At 41.6% G+C, this 23589-nt stretch overlaps 2 protein-coding genes across 5 annotated transcripts; both read left to right on the forward strand.

The window, feature by feature from the left end:
- The first annotated feature begins 440 nt into the window (after window positions 1–440).
- Window positions 441–11713, forward strand: ca14 (carbonic anhydrase XIV). Its single transcript, XM_053433256.1, has 13 exons — window positions 441–516; window positions 811–834; window positions 4076–4255; window positions 4527–4672; window positions 5672–5767; window positions 5870–5936; window positions 6641–6798; window positions 7769–7895; window positions 8752–8775; window positions 9134–9218; window positions 9365–9406; window positions 10799–10852; window positions 11602–11713. Exons 1-13 carry the CDS (start codon window positions 447–449, stop codon window positions 11711–11713), a joined length of 1185 nt encoding a protein of 394 aa, XP_053289231.1. The 5' UTR covers window positions 441–446.
- Window positions 11714–18344: 6631 nt separating this feature from the next.
- On the forward strand, window positions 18345–23582 carry LOC128449027 (uncharacterized). Of its 4 annotated transcripts, XR_008339843.1 has the most exons (5): window positions 18345–18503; window positions 18586–18966; window positions 19897–20993; window positions 21076–22528; window positions 22611–23582. XR_008339843.1 is itself a non-coding variant. In XM_053431984.1 (4 exons), the coding sequence occupies exons 2-3, from the start codon at window positions 18598–18600 to the stop codon at window positions 21586–21588; spliced, it is 882 nt and encodes a 293-aa protein (XP_053287959.1). In that variant the 5' UTR covers window positions 18345–18503; window positions 18586–18597; the 3' UTR covers window positions 21589–22528; window positions 22611–23582. The 4 variants fall into 4 exon arrangements, 3 of the variants coding, with proteins under 3 accessions (XP_053287959.1, XP_053287961.1, XP_053287960.1); XM_053431984.1 differs by lacking the exon at window positions 19897–20993; XM_053431986.1 differs by lacking the exon at window positions 19897–20993 and having other exon boundaries at window positions 21076–22397; window positions 22594–23582.
- Window positions 23583–23589: the final 7 nt, after the last annotated feature.

Here is a 23589-nt window from a genome sequence, read left to right on the forward strand (position 1 = left end):
CTTCTCCTTTATTTCTCGCCCTGTTTTTGGCACCCTGTTGTTTCTGTGCCGTAAGCTCCTTTTCTCTGGATTGTGTTCCTCTCACCCTCTGTTGTATCACCTTTTTTTCTGTGGTGACTAACGCTGAATTAACTCTCACATGCTGGTCTGTCAGTCACCTTGTCTCTCCCCTTTTTCCTTCTCGCTCTCTCTCTCCCTCTGTTTGTCTCGTGCTCTGGTGCCAGCGTTGATTCAGCAACATCCACAATGTGGCTGTTACCCAGAGCTGTGGCAGGTGGGATCACTGGTCCCAGCTAACCCCCCTCCCCACCTTCTCTCTCTCTCTCTCTCTCTCTCTCTCTCTCTCTCTCTCTCTCTCTCTCTGTGTCTATCTCTCTCTCAGACTTGCTCCTCATCTCTCTCTGTCCTCTTTTATTCATTTCTGTTTGTGGACAAGAAGGACTAACATGGACTCTTTGGGTCTTTTTATCTTTCTAATGCTGATGTGTTCCCAGTGGACTGCCGCCCCTGCTGCTGGTAAGGTTTTATTAACATTATAATCAGCATCATGCTTGGTTTGATATTAGTGTGGTAGCTTGTTTCAGTGATTCAGTGTGAGAGCTGTCGTATAGCCGCAGAGTTGAAAAGTCCAGACATAATTAGATTTGACAAATACTGTACGGCTGAGTAAACAGTTGGTTCAGGAATGTACTCAAATATTTAAGGAGTTAGGTGAAATATAAAATACTTCCGAGCTGTGGTGAACCAGAGGAATACAAATATTGGCTAAAAGGAGTTTTAGGAGTTTTTGTCTCTTTTATTCTTTTTCAGAGGAAATTACCTGGACCTACACTGGTGAGTTCAACTTTAAGTTAATTTATAGAACAAATATAAAGCAGCATAATATGTTGTAGATAGATGGACACAAAATGTAGAAAGTTAAACATATGATTATATATTTTCTGACATGGGACCAAACTTTTGTAATGAATAGGTGATAAGTACAGATAATTGAGAAATATTCATGTGATAAATGTTTTACTGTATGAGCAGCTGCTGAAGATGTCGTGTGACTTAATAGTATTAATAACAATCCACAGTGTTTTCACCCTGACAAGTTAAAACCATATCTCTAAAAACATAACTGTCTCAAAAGTGAGTGCAACATATATAGGATTTGTCCATTTCCCCCTCGTATCACCCACTCCTTCTCTTCCCCTTCCCTCCGTATTAGTTACAGCTCACCAAGCTGGCATGAGCACAGCAGTCAAACCGAGCTGATGAAGGGTTGGAGGGACACATGGAGGGAGAAGGCAGAAGGAGGGCTTAGCGAGAGGCTGCAGGGGCCGAGGGAGGCAGGTGCACGCAGGGATGAAGCAGGCGGGAGAGGAGAGCTCGATGGGCAGAGAGAGGGAGATGGGACGGGATGAAGCAGGGGCATACCAAATCGTGGCCTGTATTGTTGCAGCGCACAAAAACCTGTGTGTTTATTGTTCTGTGGAAGCACACTGGCTGCCTTTGCCGTGGACAATGACACTGTGTGAATGAATGGGGGCACACACACTCACACTCTGCGTGTATTCAGGAGCCCAACACCAATGTACAGTGCATACAGGACGCATAGCAAACCTCCAAGGCCGTGTCTGGAGCCCACTTGTATCTATACATCGTCTGTTTAAGCGTTGTTACAATAGATACAGCTGCACGTGTTGTGTGTGGTGCTGTGTCACATTGGCAGCCTGCATGTTGTGTGCTACGTCTCTTAAATTTAGATGATTTTAATTGGGCTATTGTCAACATTTGTTTAAGTGAAAGGGACTTGAATCCATGCTCAGTCCATACAGTGCTTGAGTAAGTCAGGGTGTGTGTGTGAGGCATGTTGTGAGACACATCAATCAATGACGTGGCTGCCACTGAGCTGCTAGCTGAGGTGGAAAGTCAGTTTGGTGGTGCACAAGATTTTGTCACGCGACACAGCAGAATGGCAAGTAATGGCGGGAGAGTCTGTGTGTCTTTCCATCATTATGCTCTGAATGTGAGTGAATATGTGTGCGTCTTTGTTCCTGGCTGTATTCTGCACAGGGGCAGCGTGCTAGGGGAGCTAGGGCAGGCGCATCGGGTCAGAATTTTCGGCCTCCGGTTACCATGGAGACCTCCAGGACGACCAATAGCAGGGCTGCGGGACTCGACTTTTGAAGTCGTATCATGGTGTGGGGCTTTGCTCTGGAGAGTGGAGAGAAGAGGGTGGGTTAGAAGTGCAAAATGGGGGTTGCAGGCACAGGGAGAGGAGAGGTGGTATGTGTTTACATCACCAACGAAGAGACCCCTCCTCGTATTGTTTGTTTGTGTGAGTCATGAAGGGGGGGACTACTATACTACTTCACTGTATTTAAGTGGATGACATTGGGTTTAGGAAAGGGTTGCAGCTACGATCCATCGCTAACAAACATGGAGCCATATTCCCCATATTTGACGACATTTATTTCATTTTCTTCAACTTTTTGCATAGACGCATTTGTCCTTAACAACTTTAGCGTCGGCAAAACCTGCAAGCGTAGAATATATCATTTGAAACCCGTTTATACGGACGACTGACACGTTTCCTTTTGTGCCTGTTTTCTAAAGCATTCCTTTGCAATTTAAATTCACATTCTTTCCCTCATGTGTCACTCACTTTTTCATTCAAACTCGTTCTTTCTAACTGTCTTTTATTCTGCAATTGAAGAGACCACTCTCTGTTTTTTTACTCTGTGTATCCAGGCCTCAGTCAGAGTATTCTCTCTTGCTTAAAGTCCTTTAGGTTCATCTGTTGTACGAGGATGAATTAAGTACTAATATACAATATCTGAAAGAATGTATACTAGTGTGTTTAATTAATTAATGTGGAAAATTCCTAGTTGCATGTGGTCAGCTATCAACTTATGTTTTGTACTAGCTACTACAATCATTACTTCTACATTTCTGACATTATAATTATTATTATTTGAACACCAGTTTGGTTTAATAATTTCAAATGCTGAATTTTGTGCATCAAACTCATTTTACATTTCTCCATGTGATGTTCTTTATTGGAGACCGATATAAAATTGCAATTTGAAGTCAATGTTCAGTCTGTGTTATGACTAAGAAAAAATAATTTAATACATTTTTTTATTTTTAACCTGCTATTAAAAAGAGAATTTATCATACAGCCAATTTCAGTTGTAAATCCTAGAATCTGAGGTACAGTATAAATCAATTTGTAATTTAAACTTGTATTAATATGTAAATAAAAATAAATTTCAGTAGCATGAAGAAAGAGACATTTCATTCAAGAATAATAGGTCTATTCATAGAGAGGACGGCTCTTATTATCACTTCTCAGGCAAATTCAGAGAAAAATAGATTATCACCTAATTGTATTGTGCTTAACCTCTGTTGATTCTGGATGTGTTGTTATGGCTGAACAGCTTTTTTTTTGCTTAATGTTATTCTTTGTCTAATGAGGCTTGTAGATTGTTAGGGTTTTAATATATTGCAGTAGAAGACATAACACTGGCAACAGCTCATAACTGTGTGCATTTCTTTGTGAGTGGCACACGTCACTTAGATTTTAGGTTCATTCGATACAACAACACAATTCAACTGTGGGTGGACCAAGCAAAGATCTATCCAGTACTGTGTGTTTAGTGATGCTCCTCCATGTGTGATCTTATGGAGTGTTAATAAACAACATTTTATATATTGCTTACTGGCAATGCAAGTACTATTTAGTGGAAAATCTATTAATATTGTGAAGTAACTTGCTTTTTTAAAAACACATGTTGAAGTTGCTGTTTCAGGAATAATTGTATCCTTTAAAAACATCTGAACATAGAATTCATACTATATTCTTCTGTCAATGTTATGCTGGATAATTCTGCATTATGAGTGTTTATTGTTTTCATTGTACAATTCACGTCCACGATAATGTGAACCTAAAGAGAACATGGAGGGATTATTGCCCTGCACAATTAGAGTCTGATCAATGGAGCTGCTTTTCTCTGCAGGACTTGGACGCAGCAGGCTGTGTAATTGGGTGACATCATTCTCTCTCTGTCTATTCTCCCCGTCAAAGGTTTGGTGGGTCAGTCCGAGTGGTCCGAGTACTTCCCGGACTGCGGTGGTACATCTCAATCCCCTGTGGATGTAGTTACCACCCAGACTAAATATGACCCCAGTTTGATCCCTCTGACCCCACTGGGCTACAGTCAGCACGGCAACATGCCCTTCACTCTGTCCAACAATGGACACACAGGTAACTATAGCAGCTGGTCTCCAAATCACAATGTGACCCTCTGCCAGGTTTCCCCAGCAGCTTTATGGTCCATCTGATTATACTGCACCTTCCTCAAACACAAGCCGGCAGCGCACTATTTACTGCTCATTAATACGTTCAGGAGATAAGTTATAATTAAGATAAATATCTATAACCATAACCACTTTTAAGAACAATGTACTATGCTTTCATGGTGTTTTTTAGAGCTTAGAAGAAGTCATCGGTTTTATTTCATTCTTCTCTTCTCCAGCTGTGATTGAGCTGCCAGAGTGGATGGGACTTGGGGGGCTGCCCTGGCTCTTCACAGCCGTACAGCTGCACCTCCACTGGGGCAGCGGCGGCCCGAGCCACGGGGGCAGTGAACACACCATCAATGGACTGAGTGCAGAGGCAGAGGTACTTGTGAATGCAGCCATGTGCACAGAGTCCAACAGACGTCAGACAAAGAAAACGTCAATCTGAGTCACAAGGAATGAAGAACAGTCAAGGTCAAGTGATTTGGTGATGATACTCTTTAACACAGCAAATGTGTTTGAGCTCAGAGGAAAGGTGTCCTCAACAAATGACCGAAAAGAGAAGCAAACCTAAGACATTACTGTCGGAACTGTGGAGAAATTCGTATAGACTTATCGCACTGGGGTTGGATGCCTCTGTCGACCAGTGCAGTTTCAGTCAACACATGTAACGGAATTCTCGATGGCTGTTCCAGATATATCACAACAACTCAAGATCACCATGATCTTTGACCTTTAACCACCAGAATCAAATCAGGGAGCGTTTTCTACCCAATTTGAAGAAATTCTCTCAAGACATTCTGGAGATTACGTGTTAAACACAATGCCTCCGGCCTCTGACTGTCGCTGGCTGCAGATGATTCATAATCATTTGTCTGTTAAATCTCTAATTAGTCAAGAATGATTCAGATTGTTAATTAAATAACCTTTTATGGAAGTGGACAAGATGGAGAGAGTGTATGAAGGAGGGATGGTTCCCCCGTCTTCAGTTTCTGTCCATTTGTCACTAGTCAGGAACGACAACACTGTGGTTTCCTCAGGGGTGAATGGATGGAGGGAAACAGGCCTGAAAGGATGCTACAACAAATGATGAAATGACAGATACAAACAAACAAAACAATGAGTGGTCTTATTACATAACGAGACAATTAAGTGCTTTCTCGTTCACATCAGTCTTTCCTCATCGCTCTTTATTTTTCTTCAGTCGTCCTCTCAAAAGAAAAAACGAGTTGGCAGGCAGCCTTTTCCTCTTTCACTCTCTCCCTCTGCTTTTCCTCTTTTTTTTAAACCCTCATCTGTCGGGAGGTCGAGTCTCTCTCTCTCACTCCCTTTCCCCTTTTCTTCAGAGTCACTCAACTAACTGTGCTCGTCCTCTCTCCAGCTTCACGTGGTTCACTACAACTCGGAGCTCTACCCCAACATGTCTGCCGCCATGACACAGAGGGATGGCCTGGCGGTTTTAGGCATTCTCATTGTGGTAATAAATAATTACAAATGAGGAAAAAACTGAAATGATAAATTAAGTCATTATTTTCGAGAAAATTCATGAAACATTCAAGTCTGAGTTATGTTTTTCCAGACAGGTGAGGAGACAAATGATGCATTCAACAACATCCTCAACTACCTGAGTCGCATCAGGCACGCAGGTAAAAAACAGGAAATATGAAAAGATACAAAAATGAAACATATAATTTATGAAACTATATGTTTTTGTTTGGCTTAACATGGCTTTACCGTTAATTTATAATCAAGTGATTTTGAATGTTTGTCCTTTTTTTTTGATAGATTGAATCAGATGTTAATGGGTTCTCCAGTCACAATTTATTGACCATAGACATGGCTTTTAAAATAAAAGTTTTGGGATGAGGGCATAAAACAAAGCATGTTGCAATTGAATTTTACTAAACTGATGACACAATTATAGAGAAATAAAAAGAACAGCGATAGAATTTGCTTTCCTCCTGGATGTGATGATATTTGGCTCCAATAGCACCCAGTGGACCTGCGCCTATGGCCCTATCTCGCAATGTTAGAGAAAATTAAATTTTCCGGATTTGTTTCTTTGTCAGAATCCGCGCCAAAAGAAGCCCCCCCCCCCCCCCCCCCCCCCCCCCTATCTACTAGATCCAGATTTTTATTTGGATTCACACCAAATTGCACACACTCATAAATATCAGTTCTCCATATGCAGCAGCTTTTTTTCATCAAGATCCATGAATTATTCCCTGAGGAATCTATTAAAAGCCTTGTTAAGCAATGTGATACAAAATGTAGGGGGAAACAAAACCTTCTGGTTTGAGGCCAAAATAACCCACTTACTCTTCTTTCTCCTCCCTTCGTCCACTGTCAGACCAGAAAGCTTCCATCCCAGCCTTTGACGTCCAGTCCCTGCTCCCGAAGGATCTGAAACGCTACTACCGCTACAATGGCTCCCTCACGACGCCGCCCTGCTATCAGAGCGTGATCTGGTCGGTGTTTCACGAGAGGGTTCAGGTCTCTAAAGCACAGGTGAGGCCGGGACACCTGAAGTGTACAGATCCTACTTGCATCAACTCAACAAGCACCTTTTTTTTCTACCGTCCCAAAAACTCTGGAAAAAAACAACTCCCGCGATTTGTTGTGGTTCCTCTATGTCAGAAACGATACGCTAGAGTGCGTCATAGTCACACCATGCCCATGTAGGGAGTCTCGCTACATAGCCTTGGACGAGCGAGCTAACGCTAGCCGGCTAGTTTTAGCTCGCGAGCTAAACGGGCCGGTTGAGCCCGGCTAGCGTTAGCTCACTGCTGCTACCCGTCCGACATTTAAGTGGCCGCATAAACAAGGGACCCCCGGGACACCTCTAAACGTTGACTCAACAGTGTGGAAGGATGCTGCGCCAGCCCAAGCTCCCACTGCTCCCAATGCTCCCACTGAGGGGCTGCACTGGGGAGCTGGGGCTCTCACAGCCAGGCTCACCGGGGGTGAGGGGGGCGGGGCACTCAAAACAGGTCAGTCTGAGGAGGGCTGTTTTAGACAGGGTAAAAAGGTGCTGTTTTAAATGATCCTTGTGGTATTTTGACCAAAATATGTTACAGATATTTCATTAAGACCCCAAGGAACCATATCAACTGTGGTAAAATGGGCATAATACGTCCCCTTTAAGGCCACTGATGACATGTTCCGTCCTATGGATCTCGTTAAAGCCAAACTGTGATGCAACACTTTCATTTGTCTAACGCAATGTAGATATTGATATTTGATTGATTGATAATATTATCAGAGATGAATATTAGTGAATATGGGCTATACATATACAATTTGATTTATTGATTCATCGATAAAGCTGCAAAAGCCTGGTACCCATATCCAAAGCAGCGGTAACACACCCCACAACTAACCTTGCTCTTTACTGCCAGTCAATGTTTGTCCTTGATTGTTATTGTTGCTAACAACTAATCAAACAAATACTCCATCTCTTTTCCTCCATTCACTCCAGCTGCTGAAGATGGAGACGATACTTTATTCCAGTAAAGCCAAAGATCCCGACAGGATGCTGCTGCAGGACAACTACCGCACGACGCAGCTGCTCAACCACAGGGTCGTCTTCGCCTCCTTCTCTGCAGGTCAGGCAACAGATACACAGATATTTATGACTGGAGAAAAAAAATGACATACCAACTCTTCCAAGTTTACAGCTACCATGAAAGATAAGCACTCTCTACATTTGCTAAGCTGATTGGTGTACTTTATAATTAGTATATTCCTGGAGTTTATCCCTTCAAACTGCACAAATGTGATGGCGCAAAAGGTCAAAGCCAATCTGCTTTGAACTCCGGTGCCCCCCGAAGGCATTTCCACACTGTTAGATTGTGCAGGCGGCCTGCTGCTTACAATGCCAACCACAACAATTAGACGGAGAGTGGCCATGCAGAGCAAAGCTAGCAATTAGCACAATCCACGCAGAGAGTGAAACGTGGAATGCGGAGAAAGCATGTGGGAAATAGTAAGGATTACCGGTGACTTTGTCTGAGAGGGCCTTGGGAAGGCGGCAGAGAGAGAGAGAGAGAGCGAGAGAGAGAGAGAGAGAGAGAGAGAGAGAGAGAGAGAGAGGAATAGTGGGAAGGGGTGGAAGAGTAAAGGAGGGGTTGCAGTGTTTGTTTGCCAGCTGATTAGAGAAAAGGATTGTCGCAAACGAAACACTGACGGCATTGTTATAACGGGGGAGAGGAGAGAGAGACAAAGAGGTGAACGAGGGAGAGAGAGTGGCAGACAAAAACAAAGGGCAAAGAATCTGTGTGAAGTGGACATTGTGGTGAGCGACTGAAGTGGAAGACCTGTGATGTCAGCATAGCGGTCACAGGCAGCGAGGCCGACCACACACAAACAGACTTCAATCAGCCGAACGCACAAATCACTGTGAGAAAAATAAACATCCACTGGGATTTTTAAATGATTTGGTCTGTGTCTTCTCTGTTGTAGAATCAGGGAAGGAGCTGTCCCCCGGTAAGACCACATCACCTCCTCCGGCTAAAATCAAAATGTTTCTCTGGTGTTAACAAGGGCTGTGGAAAAAAACTTATCAATAATTATCATGATATAATTTTCTTAATCAACAGCCAGGTCCAAATTATATTGACACAATGCTCAGATGGAAAAAAGTAAAGTTTTCATCACATTTAAAAAATGATAATAACGTGACATCATCTGAATAATTCTCAATATTGACCGGTAACAAAGTATTTATCTTGAGGTAATTCGGCCATGTTCTCCAGCCCTACTGATTATCATGTCCCTTCTTTAATTGCTATGATTCCTGTGTTGTGTTTGAAGCTCTCTTGCTTCCTTGTGTTGTCCTGCGCAGGTGAAGTCACAGCCATCGTGATAGGGGTGATGTGCGGCTGTGTGGGTCTGGCTGTTATCGTTCGCTTCATCGTGAAGACAATACGGTAAGAAGCGATCGGTGGCCCTGCTTTCATTAGACCTCTCCTCCACCGGTGGCAACAGCAGACACTCTCCACCGGTCGGCTGTGGGAAAATGTCCCAGTGGAAAGCTCCCGTCTCTTCTCATCCTCTCTCTCCCGTCTCTCGGCAGATTTTTTACTCTCCTCCACCATGAAACAGTCGTGGTAAACAGGTGGCCTACTTGACCTCAGTACTGACAGAAACGCTCAGCATGCACTGACTCTGCTGCTCTTTTTGTGCTTGAGAGATATTCTTATGCGCAGATCTTGGATCAATGCTTTAATAAACTAATAATGCACATAGGCAAATTTGTAATTGAGTTATATATCTGCAGGGAAATACTATTGTATTTTACCGTAATGCTCTACAGGGACATTTGAGACATTTTGTTGAGTCCAACTGATACAAACCTGGCTGATATATTGGTACTGGTGTGTTTATCACATGAAATTCAAACAGATATTGTGTGTATTAGGTAATAAAGAAACAGTTTGGCCATAACATAGTTTGTCCAGCAAAGAGCACTGACAGGTTCTCTTTTGTTTTTAATATTTGTATACGAGGCCTCCAATTCAATTTGTCACTCATCTTTCAACCTTTCATCAAAAATGTTTTTCGTGTTTTTACATATAGATAATATGTGTAGTAAAATAAATAAGACGAATTATATTCACTTAAAAAATCTGTATAGTTCTAATATTTATTTTTGATCTTAGTCTAAGCTATTGCAAGCCAATGAAACATCAATTAACTTAAAGCTAAGTCTGATCTGACCGATACACACCTTTATTTTGTCATAACTCACTGAGGAAAGTTATTCAAACATCATCTCCGTACAACATTATATGGAGAATCATTGATGAATCATCGCGGGAAGCCAAATCGGTTTTGTTGGGGTCATGAAAATGTCTCAAAATGTGAAATCCTGATGTAAGATTTCTACACAAAAGTTAAAAGATTAGCGCTAAGGATAATCTGATCTACTTACCTTTGCTGCAATGTCATGGCTGTTTCCCAATATTCTGTAATTACTTTCTCTCACAACTACTCACCACATACCAATGAAAGTCTGTGGTGCGTTTGCCCCCGTGTCCAAACAGTAAGTTATTTAACCTTTTCCCCTGCTTTGACCAAGGGTTCCCAAAGTCCCCATATTCATTTCAGCTCAAAGTCTAAGTCATTCCTCCTAAGAACATGAATCAGATTTAAATGATTGGATATGTTGTTGTATAGAGTTGATTTATGACAGGGAGAATCAAACCTCTCATCACAACTGTTTTCTCCAGTGATTTCAGTCACATTAGAACCTCGTTCCCTAAAACCTTGTTAAGGAGCCTTCCAGGGGCCCTTACCTCTCACTTTGGGAACCACTGGCTTTCATTATGTCAATCAGCCAAGTGCAATTACTTTAAAAGAATCATTTCCAATCCCTCTATCTGATGACAGTGGACCAGGGGGAGGGACTGGAGTTTTGAAGTTGTTGCACATTGCCACTTTGAAATTTGAACTCTGGGATTTTGTCTCTGTTTTGGTCATGTGACTCTGTCTTTTGATTTTCTGACAGCTCTACCTCTAGCTGGGACGTCCTGCCCAGTAACCGGCCTGCTCCCACTCCAAGGTCACCTTTCAGATTTATGACCTCTGACCCTAAAACTTTAACTTTGACACAGTTAGATTCTCAAACACATCTCTTAGCTTTAACCATCCATTTACAGTGTCTCATCCTCTTAGGTTAGACCCTAACACCCCTGTTAGAGAATTAGTGTCTAAAGAAATTCCACAGGCTCTGGGAAATCTCTTTAGATAAATTAACTGACTTGTTACCTCACAGTGTTTCGTGTGTTTTAAACTTTTAACCATCAACAATTGTTATTAATCCTTTTGTCCTTTTATCCTCAGTTTTTAAACCTGGTGCTTTAGAGGCTTTCTACCACACTCTATTGTCTTGATTGATCCAGTGTGACCCACTCAGGTTTATTCTAACCTGACTCACTATAATATTTTAACAAAATTAAAGCAACACTAAGCAACATCTTTTTTTAAACCTTAAAACAGCAACTTCAAAATTAGTATGACGTTACACTGACATGGACATTTGACTGCGGAGGGCGCTGTTGTTCAGTAAAAGTTACATTGTTGTGTTTTACCAGGTCATACCACATATGTTATCTTATTCTCTGAGTTCTTAAACCCTTCTTGCTTTTAATTGTCTTATCGTGCCCCAGCAGTTGATATTTTATAAGGTTTTCAGTTTCTCAGTCGAAGGCCATAACAAACTACTCCAGCACTAACAAGTCTACTGTCGGGCCAGCTTTACATCTCATGGCATGACTCAGAAATAAATTACCGTTTCATTTCAAATTTCAGGGCTAAGGAGCCAGAGAAAGCAAATGAGAAAAAACAAGACGTGGCTCTGAACTCGACCTCTGGGGCAAGAAAGACAGAAGAGCCCTCGCCGTCTCTTCAGACTGAGCCCTAGCTGACCGCACACAGTCCACTTCAGGCCTCGATCAGACGCTCAAACACTCGACTCCCCTCTCAACGGTTAAGCCATCGCTGATCCCAGGGGACAGAAAGCAAACATGTTCTCATTCGCCACAGCTCAGCAGGAAAAAACGGTTTACAAACAACGAGGGAAGGATGTAAAGTGAACACAGGACAAATCACCTGCTTAAATGGTGTCAGTATTATTATTTCCTTCCAAATTCAGAGATGTTGGGAGGTATGGTATCAGACATTTCTTTAGTTTGCACAAGACGCACTTAGTGTAAATAAGTCAGTTTGCTGGCTCGGAGTTAAAATGCCTGTGGTGCATGACGTGATTCATGTAAATACTTTGTAAAATACATTTTTATTCACGTTTGTCATCTCATCTGGTTCATTCTGCCTCGAAACACAAGCACACTGTACTGTATGAACTGAAATAGACTAGTTTTTCATTTAATTAATCATTAATGTTACGTTATTATGATTTTTTGCCCCAGAGACTTGAAGATTAACAAAAATTTGTCTCAAAGTGTCTGGATTTGTAAATACGGGTTCTGTCCAAACATATTGACTCTGAATTCAAATCGGATTATTTTGTGAATGTGTGATGAGTTATATTTGTGTATATGCGTTTATCTGTCAGAAAAAGACTTTTGGAGCCATATATCATCTTCGTCTGATTTTTGTTTGTTTTGTTGTATATAACTCGCCACATTAAAATACTTGAAGGTCAAACTCAGTTTGAACTTTTTTCATGTGCTTGATTGACATTATCTTGATCAGATTACATAAACATCGCCTCTTGCAATGCAACTTTCCCCAAAATACGCAATTTTTCCAACTCAACTGCAGAGGGTGATAATGTGATAATAAAGATAATAATCACATGTTGTTTTTAGTTTGTTCAACAGCCCAAAAACGACTCAAAATATCATTTAAATACAACTTTAAAAGAGAGGTTTGTAACATAATGTGTACAGTTTGTGCCACTGCCCCCTAGTGGCCAATTAGACCATGTATTGCAGCTTTAAAGGAACTGATACGTTCTAATTGTTGTTATTTATACTTATGCTGTGCAAAGGTCCAAAGCCGGAACTCAGTACCTTTCAAACAATGGTAACATGTTGCACTATATATTTCATCACTGCGTCACTTGATATTTACATGTTGAACATAAAACATAAGCATCGGTTTCATTACCGTCATCCAAATTCTACTATGGTGATCTATTCTCAGCCAGGTTTGGTCCTGAAGCAGCAGAACTCAGACTTCAATCAGCTTCATAATGAGATCTGCACATCAGCATGTCACAGCTGTACACTGAGCCATCTGGTAAGTGATGTGTGAGCTAAACAGGGAAATATGAAACGAGAAAAAGGGAAGTTGAACCTATATTTTACTTCTGAAAGCACTTTTTTTTCTTTTTCCTCCTACAAACAGATGCCTACTCACTATTTTTGTCTGCTGATCGTGGTGGTTATATCTGCCATTAGAATTAGGGTTTGTTTGATTTGATATGATTGCTGTCTTTTTGGTACGCAGTTGTATTCTTCATTAGATATGAACATGGGTATAAATCCTTCAAACCCAAAAAGTTCTTAGATTGATTGATTTTTATTTATGAATAAGCAAAAAAAACAACAGAATGAATGAAAAGTGGAACTTTTTTTAATTTCCAACATGGTCTTCAGATGTCAACACAAAAATTGACATTATGAAACAAGGACTTATCTAAAAGCTAAATAATAGACATTGACAGCATCGAACCAAAAGACCAGTATACCACTGGTGCTTCATTTACTCAGGATCTCTGTCATTTCCAATCAAATCTAAGTTTTTCCAAATATTTCACTTCATTGATTTACGCTCCTTATTTATTGTTTACAATTATGGTGCCATTTACTTTTAAATTATCTACATGTTGTTGGGACAGAAGAGAAGAGTAAAGAGTGATTTTCTACATCCTGATGTAGACATTAAAACATTAGATAGAATATAAGATGCCGTCTGAGAAAGACGTACAATCATCTTGGTTTAAGGCAGCACACAGACACTGCTAATCTAAATATAGCTGACTGAACTACACTGAGTATTTATAGCTGTAACTGGATCATCTTTCACAGTGATGGCTGCTCTAAAGCACAGCCCTGTGGACAGACTTATATAATGCAAAACACATGCAGTCTAGGCCACTCCCACTGCTGACACAACACAAGGAAGTGAAATGTTGGACCGCCACTGACAGACAGAAGGAGACTCTCACACAAATGACACAACTGGAGGTTTCAGGTCACTCGTAGCTCACGTGATTCTCCAGGCCTGTTAACATAAGGTAGGGAAGCTGTAGGGCAGCTGATTGCTACAGTCCTGCTACAGACAGACAGACAGACAGACAGAGACAGACAGACTCAGCTCTTTGACACACTCGTACATAACTCAGAATCAGAAAAAGTAAGTTGACTGAGTGGAAGAGGGTAAAGTAAAGTTTCTTTGTTCATGCTGTTGTGACCTTACAGGCTGTGTTCCTCCCTAGGTCTGCTGGGTAATGGCTGCTCTCAGGGGGTTTCTCCCTCTCGCCATCTGCCTCCTGCTGGGGCATCAGACGTTTGCCAAGAATGACGCTCCCTGCCAGAAGTCCAACAGGAACAACGGCTTCAACACCTTCGTCAAGCGCCACATCCGCGCCGGGTTGCCCAACACTCTCGACCAGAACGAATGGGAGAGGTACATTAAGAATAACGGCGGCTGTGACAGACCCACGCAGTCTTTCCTTCATCCTGCAGATCTTGACAGGGTGAAGGCTGTGTGCACGAAGGCAGGCGGGAAGACGTTCAAGGAGAACCTGTGCATCAGCAACAAGCCTTTCACTTTTGTTACAGTGAGGAGCCAGCAAGGCACCTGCGGCATCAGGAATATACGTGAGGAAAGTAAACATCTGATTCTGGCCTGTGAAGAGCTGGAGAATCAGTGTCTGCCTGTGCATTTTGAGGGAAACCCTGGAAATGTAAAGCCCCAGTACAACTCAGGAAGCTGCCAGGACCCTGAGAGTAGAGGCCACTCACCCAGCTTTAAAGTGTCATTGCTCCTCTTGTTCCTCTTATCATTTCTGGCTTTTTACTTATTTTAATAGGGGAAACATGAGGGGACAATAACGATTTTATTAAGGGACATTTGAGCAAAACTATAAGTACTGCAATTAAATTGAAAGACGTTGAGGTTTTAAAACAGCATTAAAAAAAGTATTTTCTAGTTGTATTTTTTATAACTTGTATTATATTTCATACTCATGCTTGTGTATCTGTAATTTGTGTGTCATCCATCTTTTTGGTGATATGTTTTCGAGGATAGTTGCGCCAGTAGTGTTACATTTTAGGATTGCGATTTGTGATCATGACCGACTGCATGCGTTGTGTGTATTAAAAAGGGAATCAATCACATTTCCACACCAAAGGGATTGTACATTATTATATATGTGTGCGGTATATTTAATAAAGTGAATTTAGAAGAATTTGAATCTGTCTACAATCATTTCCACTGTGTTTTATTTTAGGTGTGAAACAGATACATAGTAGGATCTTCACTCGATTAACAGGCACACGATATGACAAAATGAAAACATCAAAAGTTTTAGAACACCTCAATTTTTCAAATCTTCGAGCATCAAAGTCTCAGTTTACTTTATTAAGAGGTCAGCATTATCATGTAGTGTTTGTCAAATTAAAACATTATTCAAGAATTAAAACCCAAACTGAGAATGTACAGTCTGATGATGGTTACAGTGCCTTGCATAAGTATTCACCCCCTTTGGACTTTTCTACATTTTGTCATGGTATAACCACAGATTAAAATTTATTTCATCGTGAGTTTATGTAATGGACCAACACAAAATAGTGCATCATTTGGAAGTGGGGGGAAATATTACATGGATTTCACAATTATTTACAAATAAAAATCTGAAAAGTGTTGAGTGCATATGTATTCACCCCCTTTACTGTGAAACCCCTAACAAAGATCTGGTGCGACCAATTGCATTCACAAGTCACATTTGCAAGTCACATAATTAGTAAATAGGGTCCACCTGTCTGCAATTTAATCTCAGTATAAATACACCTGTTCTGTGACGGACTCAGAGTTTGTTGGAGATCATTACTGAACAAACAGCATCATGAAGACCAAGGAGCTCACCAAACAGGTCAGGGATAAAGTTGTGGAGAAATATGAAGCAGGGTTAGGTTATAAAAAAATATCCAGAGCTTTGAACATCTCTCTGAGCACCATAAAATCCATCATAAGAAAATGGAAAGAATATGGCACAACCGCAAACCTACCAAGAGGAGGCCGTCCACCCAAACTGAAGAGTCGGACAAGGAGAAAATTAATCAGAGAAGCAACCAGGAGGCCCATGGTTACTCTGGAGGAGTTGCAGAGATCCACAGCTGAGGTGGGAGAATCTGTCCACAGGACAACTATTAGTCGTCTACTCCACAAATCTGGCCTTTATGGAAGAGTGGCAAGAAGAAAGCCATTGTTGAAAGGGATCCATAAAAAATCCCGTTTGGAGTTTGCCAGAAGCCATGTGGGAGACACAGCAAACATGTGGAAGAAGGTGCTCTGGTCAGATGAGACCAAAATTGAACTTTTTGGCCTCAATGCAAAACGCTATGTGTGGCGAAAACCCAACACTGCCCATCACCCTGAGCACACCATCCCAACAGTGAAACATGGTGGTGGTAGCATCATGCTGTGGGGATGCTTCTCTTCAGCAGGTACAGGGAAACTGGTCAGAATAGAGGGAAAGATGGATGGAGCCAAATACAGGGAAATCCTTGAAGAAAATCTGATGCAGTCTGCAAAAGACTTGAGACTGGGGCGGAGGTTCATCTTCCAGCAGGACAATGACCCTAAACATACAGCCAGAGCTACAAAGGAATGGTTTGGATTAAAGAATGTTAATGTCTTAAAATGGCCCAGTCAAAGCCCAGACCTCAATCCAATAGAGAATCTATGGCAAGACTTGAAGATTGCGGTTCACAGACGGTCTCCATCCAATCTGACTGAGCTTCATCTTTTTTGCCAAGAAGAATGGACAAACCTTTCCATCTCTAGATGTGCAAAGCTGGTAGAGACATACCCCAAAAGACTTGCAGCTGTAATTGCAGCGAAAGGGGGTTCTACCAAGTATTGACACAGGGGGGTGAATACTTATGCACCCAACAGATGTCAACTTTTTTGTTCTCATTATTGTTTGTGTCACAATAAAATTTATATTGCACCTCCAAAGTACTATGCATGTTTTGTTGATCAAACGGGAAAAAGTTTATTTAAAGTTTATATGAATTCCAATTAGTGACAGTACATAATGGGAAAAAGTCCAAGGGGGGTGAATACTTATGCAAGGCACTGTATTTACCATCCAGAGCATGTGTCACTCTGAACCTGACCAGAGATCAGTAATCCATCTGTGCTCACCTGAGATGTGGTATCTTGCCTCTGGTGGTAGAAACCCGACGCTTCCACTAAATTCCAGAGGAAAAAAGAAAGTGTTAACTGTGTGTGCGGACTGGACACATTTTGGAGTGTGACATTTTTAGCGATAAATTACTTACTCCCTAAAAAGCAAATAGATGGTAAAGATTTAAAAAAGAAACACATAATTGTCTTATTGAACTACATCTTATCTAAAGTTTGGATTAATTCAGCAGCTGAAGACACACCAGACGTCTTTCTATAATGAAGATGAAACCTGGTTTGGAAAGTTCCTCCCACCACAGCTGTAGAAGTTCCCACAAACGTGTTGCACCTGCTTCTTTGCTTTCACCTTTTTGTCCAGTTCATCCTTTGGTAGGTTCATTGCTCACCTTTCTGCCTTTTAAGGTTATCTAGTGAACTTAAAGGGATAATTCACGAAAAAACTAAAATTCACTCATTATCTACTCACCACTATGCTGATAGAGGGGTGGGCGACGTGTTGAGTCCACAGAGCACTGCTGGAGTTTCAGGGGTAAACATTGTTGCAGCCAATTCCGGTTTAATTGATTTAAATGGAACCATTTCCTCAGATGTAAAAAAGACAACACAAAAAAACATAAAATGCCTCCATGTTGCTCGTGTGGTGTCATCCAAGTGTCTGCAAGCCCCGACATTCTTATTCTCCTCGGAGGCCTGTTAATGTTCGCACAATCACAACGGAAAACCACACACCCTCTCGGCCAAGGGCTCCTGCGATGTGTGCGCTGGTGTGGCTACGTCCGCTAGCATCGCCACTTCCAGTAGTTGACCTTTAGGCCCAAAACATGGTGAAAATGAGGCCGTTTTGATTTGAATATGAATGTCGGGGCTTGCGGACACCTGGATGACACGACACAAGCAGTATGGAGGCATGTATTCTTGTTTCTGTTGTTTTATTACCTCTGAATAAGAGGTCACATTGGCTGAATCATTGTTTATCCCTGTGACTCCTACAGTGTTTTGTGGACCTTAAACCTTCATCCACTCCTCCATTGGGATAGTGGTGAGTAGATGAGTACATTTTCATTTTTCTGTGAACTATCCCTTTAAACTTTTAATTGTTCTAAAAAATTTGAAATGGTAGAGAATAGAGTGTAGATTAGGCCACTCCCTCTGCTGATACACTTCAAGGAAGTAAAATGTGGAACTGCATCTAACGGACAAAAGAAATCTCTCACACAAGGGGAGCTTTCAGGTCACTGCTACAGTCCTGCTACAGACAGATAGAAGAACTTTGTCAAACTCAGCTCTTTGACACATTGGGACATAACTAAGTAAGTTGACTGAGCGGTAGAGGGTAAAGTAAAGTTTCTTTGTTCATGCTGTTGTGACCTTACAGGCTGTGTTCCTCCCTAGGTCTGCTGGGTAATGGCTGCTCTCAGGGTTTTTCTCCCTTTCGCCATCTGCCTCCTGCTGGGGCATCAGACGTTCGCCCAAAATGACGCTCCCTGCCAGAAGTCCAAGTGGAACAACGCCTTCAACACCTTCAAATATCGTCACATTCTCAATAAGTTGCCCAACTCTCTCCAGAAGGAAAAATGGAATGAGCTCATCAAGAAAGACAACAACTGTAGCAGAACCAGGCAGTCTTTCCTTGGTCTTGACATGCTGGACAAGGTGAAGGCCGTGTGCACGAAGGAAGGCGGGAAGATCTATGAGAAGAACATGTGCATCAGCAACCAGATTTTCACTTTTTATACAGTGATCATCCAGGAAGTTACCTGCAAAATCTTGAAGGTAATTCGTGAAAAAAAACACCTGATTCTGGCCTGTGATAAGCTGGTGAATCTGTGTCTGCCTGTGCATTTTCAGGGAAACCGTGAAAATAAAAGCCCTGACAACAACGCCAAAAGCTGCCAGGCCCCTTAGAGTAGAGGCTACGCAGGCAGCTATAAAATGTCATGGCTCCAATAGTTCCTCTTTTAGTTTGAGGAACATGAGACAACAACAGAGTTTCTATTTAGGGCATTTGAGCAAAGCTATTACAAGTAATGAAATTCAATTTGAAGAATTTAAGGTTTTAAACCACCAATTTCCACACCAAAGGGATTGTATTTTATTATATGTTTGTGGTATATTTATAAAGTGAATTAAGAAGAATTTGAATTTGTCGACTATCATTTCCAACGTGATTTATTTTAAGTGTGAAACAGATCATTGTAGTAACTTCACTCGACTAACAGGCACATGACATGACAATGTGAAAAAATCCAAAGTTTTAGAACACCTCAGTTTTTCCAATCTTCGAGCATCAAGTCTCAGTTTACTTTATTAAGAGGTCAAAATTATCATGTAGTGTTTGTCAAATTAAAACAATATTATTAAAGAATTAAAACCCAAACTGAGAATGTACAGTCTGAAGATGTTTATTTACCATCCAGAGCATGGGTCACTCTGAACCTGACCAGAGATCAGAGGTCCATGTGTGCTCACCTGAGATGTGGTATCTTCTTGCCTCTAGTGGTAGAAACCCGACGCTTCCACTCAATTCCAGAGGAAAAAAGAAAGTGTTAACTGTGTGTGCGGACTGGACACATTTTGGAGTGTGACATTTTGAGCGATAAATTACTTACTCACTATAAAGCAAATAGATGGTAAAGATTTAAAAAAAGAAACACATAATTTTCTTATTGAACTACATCTTATCTAAAGTTTGGATTAATTCAGCAGCTGAAGACACACCAGACGTCTTTCTATGATGAAGATGAAACCTGGTTTGGAAAGTTCCTCCCACCACAGCTGTAGAAGTTCCCACAAACGTGTTGCACCTGCTTCTTTGCTTTCACCTTTTGTCCAGTTCATCCTTTGGTAGGTTCATTGCTCACCTTTCTGCCTTTTAAGGTTATCTGGTGAACTTAAAGGGATAGTTCACCAAAAAACTAAAATTCACTCATTATCTACTCACCACTATGCTGATGGAGGGGTGGGCGACGTGTTGAGTCCACAGAGCACTGCTGGAGTTTCAGGGGTAAACATTGTTGCAGCCAATTCCGGTTTAATTGATTTAAATGGAACCATTTCCTCAGATGTAAAAAAGACAACACAAAAAAACATAAAATGCCTCCATGTTGCTCGTGTGGTGTCATCCAAGTGTCTGCAAGCCCCGACATTCTTATTCTCCTCGGAGGCCTGTTAATGTTCGCACAGTCACAACGGAAAACCACACACCCTCTCGGCCAAGGGTTCCTGCGATGTGTGCGTTGGTGTGGCTACGTCCGCTAGCATCGCCACTTCCAGTAGTTGACCTTTAGCCCAAAAACTAGGTGAAAATGAGGCCGTTTTGATCCGAATATGAATGTCGGGGCTTGCGGACACCTGGATGACACGACACAAGCAGTATGGAGGCATGTATTCTTGTTTCTGTTGTTTTATTACGTCTGAAGAAGAGGTCGCCTTGGCTGAAACATTGCTTACCCCTGAGACTCCTACAGTGTTTTGTGGACCCAAGCACTTCACCCACTCCTCCATTGGGATAGTGGTGAGTAGATGATGAGTACAATTTTCTTTTTTCGGTGAACTATCCCTTTAAACTTTTAATTGTTCTAAAAAATTTGAAATGGTAGAGAATAGAGTGTAGTTTAGGCCACTCCCGCTGCTGATACACTTCAAGGAAGTAAAATGTGGAACTGCATCTGACTGACAAAAGAAAGCTCTCACACAAGGGGAGCTGTCAGGTCACTGCTACAGAGAGACAGACATAGACAGAAGAACTTTGTCAAACTCAGCTCTTTGATACACTCGTACATAACTCAGAATCAGAAAAGGTAAGTTGACTGAGTGGTAGAGGGTAAAGTAAAGTTAATTGGTTCATGCTGTTGTGACCTTACAGGCTGTGTTCCTCCCTAGGTCTGCTGGGTAATGGCTGCTCTCAGGGTTTTTCTCCCTCTCGCCATCTGCCTCCTGCTGGGGCATCAGACGTTCGCCCAAAATGACGCTCCCTGCCAGAAGTCCAAGCGGAACAACGAATTCAACACCTTCGAAGAGCGCCACATTAGCGATGAGTTGCCCAGCGCAGACGACCTGAACAAATGGAAGGAGTACATCAAGAATAAAGGCAACTGTAAAAGACCTATTCAGTCTTTCCTTCTTCGTAAAGATCTAGACAAGGTGAAGGCTGTGTGCAGGGATGCAGGCAAGAAGATGTACAATAATAACCTGTGCATCAGCAACCAGCCTTTCACTTTTTTCACTGTGACAAGCGAGATAGGCACCTGCAACATCTGGAGTGTATCTAAGGAAAACAAATCTCTGATTCTGGGCTGTAATACACTGGCGGATGAGTGTCTGCCTGTGCATTTTGAGAGAAACCCTCAAAATCGAGGGCCCCATAAATGCGCAGAAAGCTGCCAGGCCCCTTAGAGTAGAGACCACACACGCAGCTTTAAAATGTCAGGGCTCCAATAGTTCCTCTTTAAATTTGAGGAACATGAGACGACAACAGAGTTTCTATTCGGGGCATTTGGGCCAAAACTATTACAAGTACTGAAATTAAATTTGAAGAATTTAAAGATTTTAAACAACCAATATGTAAACCATTTTTTTTGACAGGACTTTTTTATAAATGTATTTGTTACTGTATTATATTTCATGCTATAACATGCTTGTACCTGTGTATCTGTAAGTTGTGCATGAACTATCTTTTAGTGATATGTTTTAGAGGATTGATGCTCCAGTGGCATTCAATTCAGTTTTAGTTTTAGGATTTGGGATGACCGACTGCATGCGTAGTGTGTATTAAAGGGAATCAATCACATTTCCATACCAAAGGGATGTATTTGATTATATATGTGTGTAGTATATTAATAAAGAGAATTCACAAGAATTTGTCTACAGTCATTTCCAACGTGGTTTGTTTCGCCTTTGCTGAAACCCTGTTTACTACTGAGACTTCTAAAGTGTTTTGTGAACTCAAACACTTCACCCCCCCCCCCCTTCCATGGGTCTAGTGGTGAGTAGATAGAGTAAATGTTAATTTTTCAGTGAACTTCCCCTTTAAACTGTCCTTAAAAAACTTGAGAATAAATATAATTTAGGCCACTCCCGCTGGTGACACAACACGAGGAAGTGAAATGTGGAACTGCATCTGAAGTACAGAAGAAAGTTCTCAAACAACTGGAGCTTTCAGGTCACTCCTATCTCACATGAGCCTCCACGTCTGTTAACATAAGGTAGGGAAGCTGTGAGACAGCTGTATGCTACAGTCCTGCTACAGACAGAGACAGACAGAGACAGACAGACAGAAGAATTTTGTCAAACTCAGCTCTTTGACACACTCGTATATAACTCAGAATCAGAAAAAGTAAGTTGACTGAGTGGTAGAGGGTAAAGTAATGTTTCTTTATTCGTGCTGTTGTGACCTTACAGGCTGTGTTCCTCCCTAGGTCTGCTGGGTAATGGCTGCTCTCAGGGTTTTTCTCCCTCTCGCCATCAGCCTCCTGCTGGGGCATCAGATGTTCGCCCAAAATGACGCTCCCTGCCAGAAGTCCAAGTGGAACAACGGCTTCAACACCTCCGTCAAGCGCCACATTCGCGCCGGGTTGCCCAACACTCGAGACCGAAACGATTGGGAAAGGTACATCAGGAATAACGGCGACTGTGACAGACCCACGCAGTCTTTCCTTCGTCGAGAGGAGCTGGACAGGGTGAAGGCCGTGTGCACGGATGCAGGCGGGAAGACGTACATGAGGAACCTGTGCATCAGCAACCAGCCTTTCACTTTTTTCACAGTGAGGATCAAGGAAGGCACCTGCAGCATCAGGAGCATAAGCCGGGAAAACAAACATCTGATTCTGGCCTGTGATAGGCTGGGGAATCAGTGTCTGCCTGTGCATTTTGAGGGAAACCCTGGAAATCAAAGGCCCAATAACAACGCAGAAAGCTGCCAGGCCCCTTAGAGTAAATGCCACGCAGGCAGCTTTATAATGTAATGGCTCCAATAGTTCCTCTTTTAGTTTGAGGAACATGAAACAACAACAGAGTTTCTATTTATGGCATTTGAGCAAAACCATAACAAGTACTGAAATTAAATTTGAAGAATTTAAGGTTTTAAACAATCAATATGTAAACCATTTTTTTTACAGGATTTTTTTTATACATCTATTTGTTACTTATTTTATATTCAATACTATAACATGCTTGTGCCTGTGTATCTGTAAGTTGTTAATGAACTATATTTAAGTGATATATTTTAGAGGATTGATGCTGCAGTGGCGTTTCATTTAGTTTCAGGATTTGCGATGACCGACTGCATGAGTAGTGTGTATTAAAGGGAATCAATCACATTTCCATACCAAAGGGATTTTTTTTTTATTATATATGTGTGCGGAATATTAATAAAGTGAATTCAGAAGAAATTGTCTA

Source organism: Pleuronectes platessa, chromosome 10 (genome assembly GCF_947347685.1).
Source record: "Pleuronectes platessa chromosome 10, fPlePla1.1, whole genome shotgun sequence".
Lineage (NCBI taxonomy): Eukaryota > Metazoa > Chordata > Actinopteri > Pleuronectiformes > Pleuronectidae > Pleuronectes > Pleuronectes platessa.

Coding starts and splice junctions, on each gene's coding strand:
- ca14 (XM_053433256.1), top strand. CDS start 447: ATGGACTCTTTGGGTCTTTTTATCTTTCTAATGCTGATGTGTTCCCAG. Junction 835..4,075: donor AATTACCTGGACCTACACTG/GTGAGTTCAACT, acceptor TCCCCGTCAAAG/GTTTGGTGGGTCAGTCCGAG. Junction 9,219..9,364: donor TTCATCGTGAAGACAATACG/GTAAGAAGCGAT, acceptor GTCTCTCGGCAG/ATTTTTTACTCTCCTCCACC.
- LOC128449027 (XM_053431984.1), top strand. CDS start 18,598: ATGGCTGCTCTCAGGGTTTTTCTCCCTTTCGCCATCTGCCTCCTGCTG. Junction 18,967..21,075: donor TTACCTGCAAAATCTTGAAG/GTAATTCGTGAA, acceptor GTTCCTCCCTAG/GTCTGCTGGGTAATGGCTGC.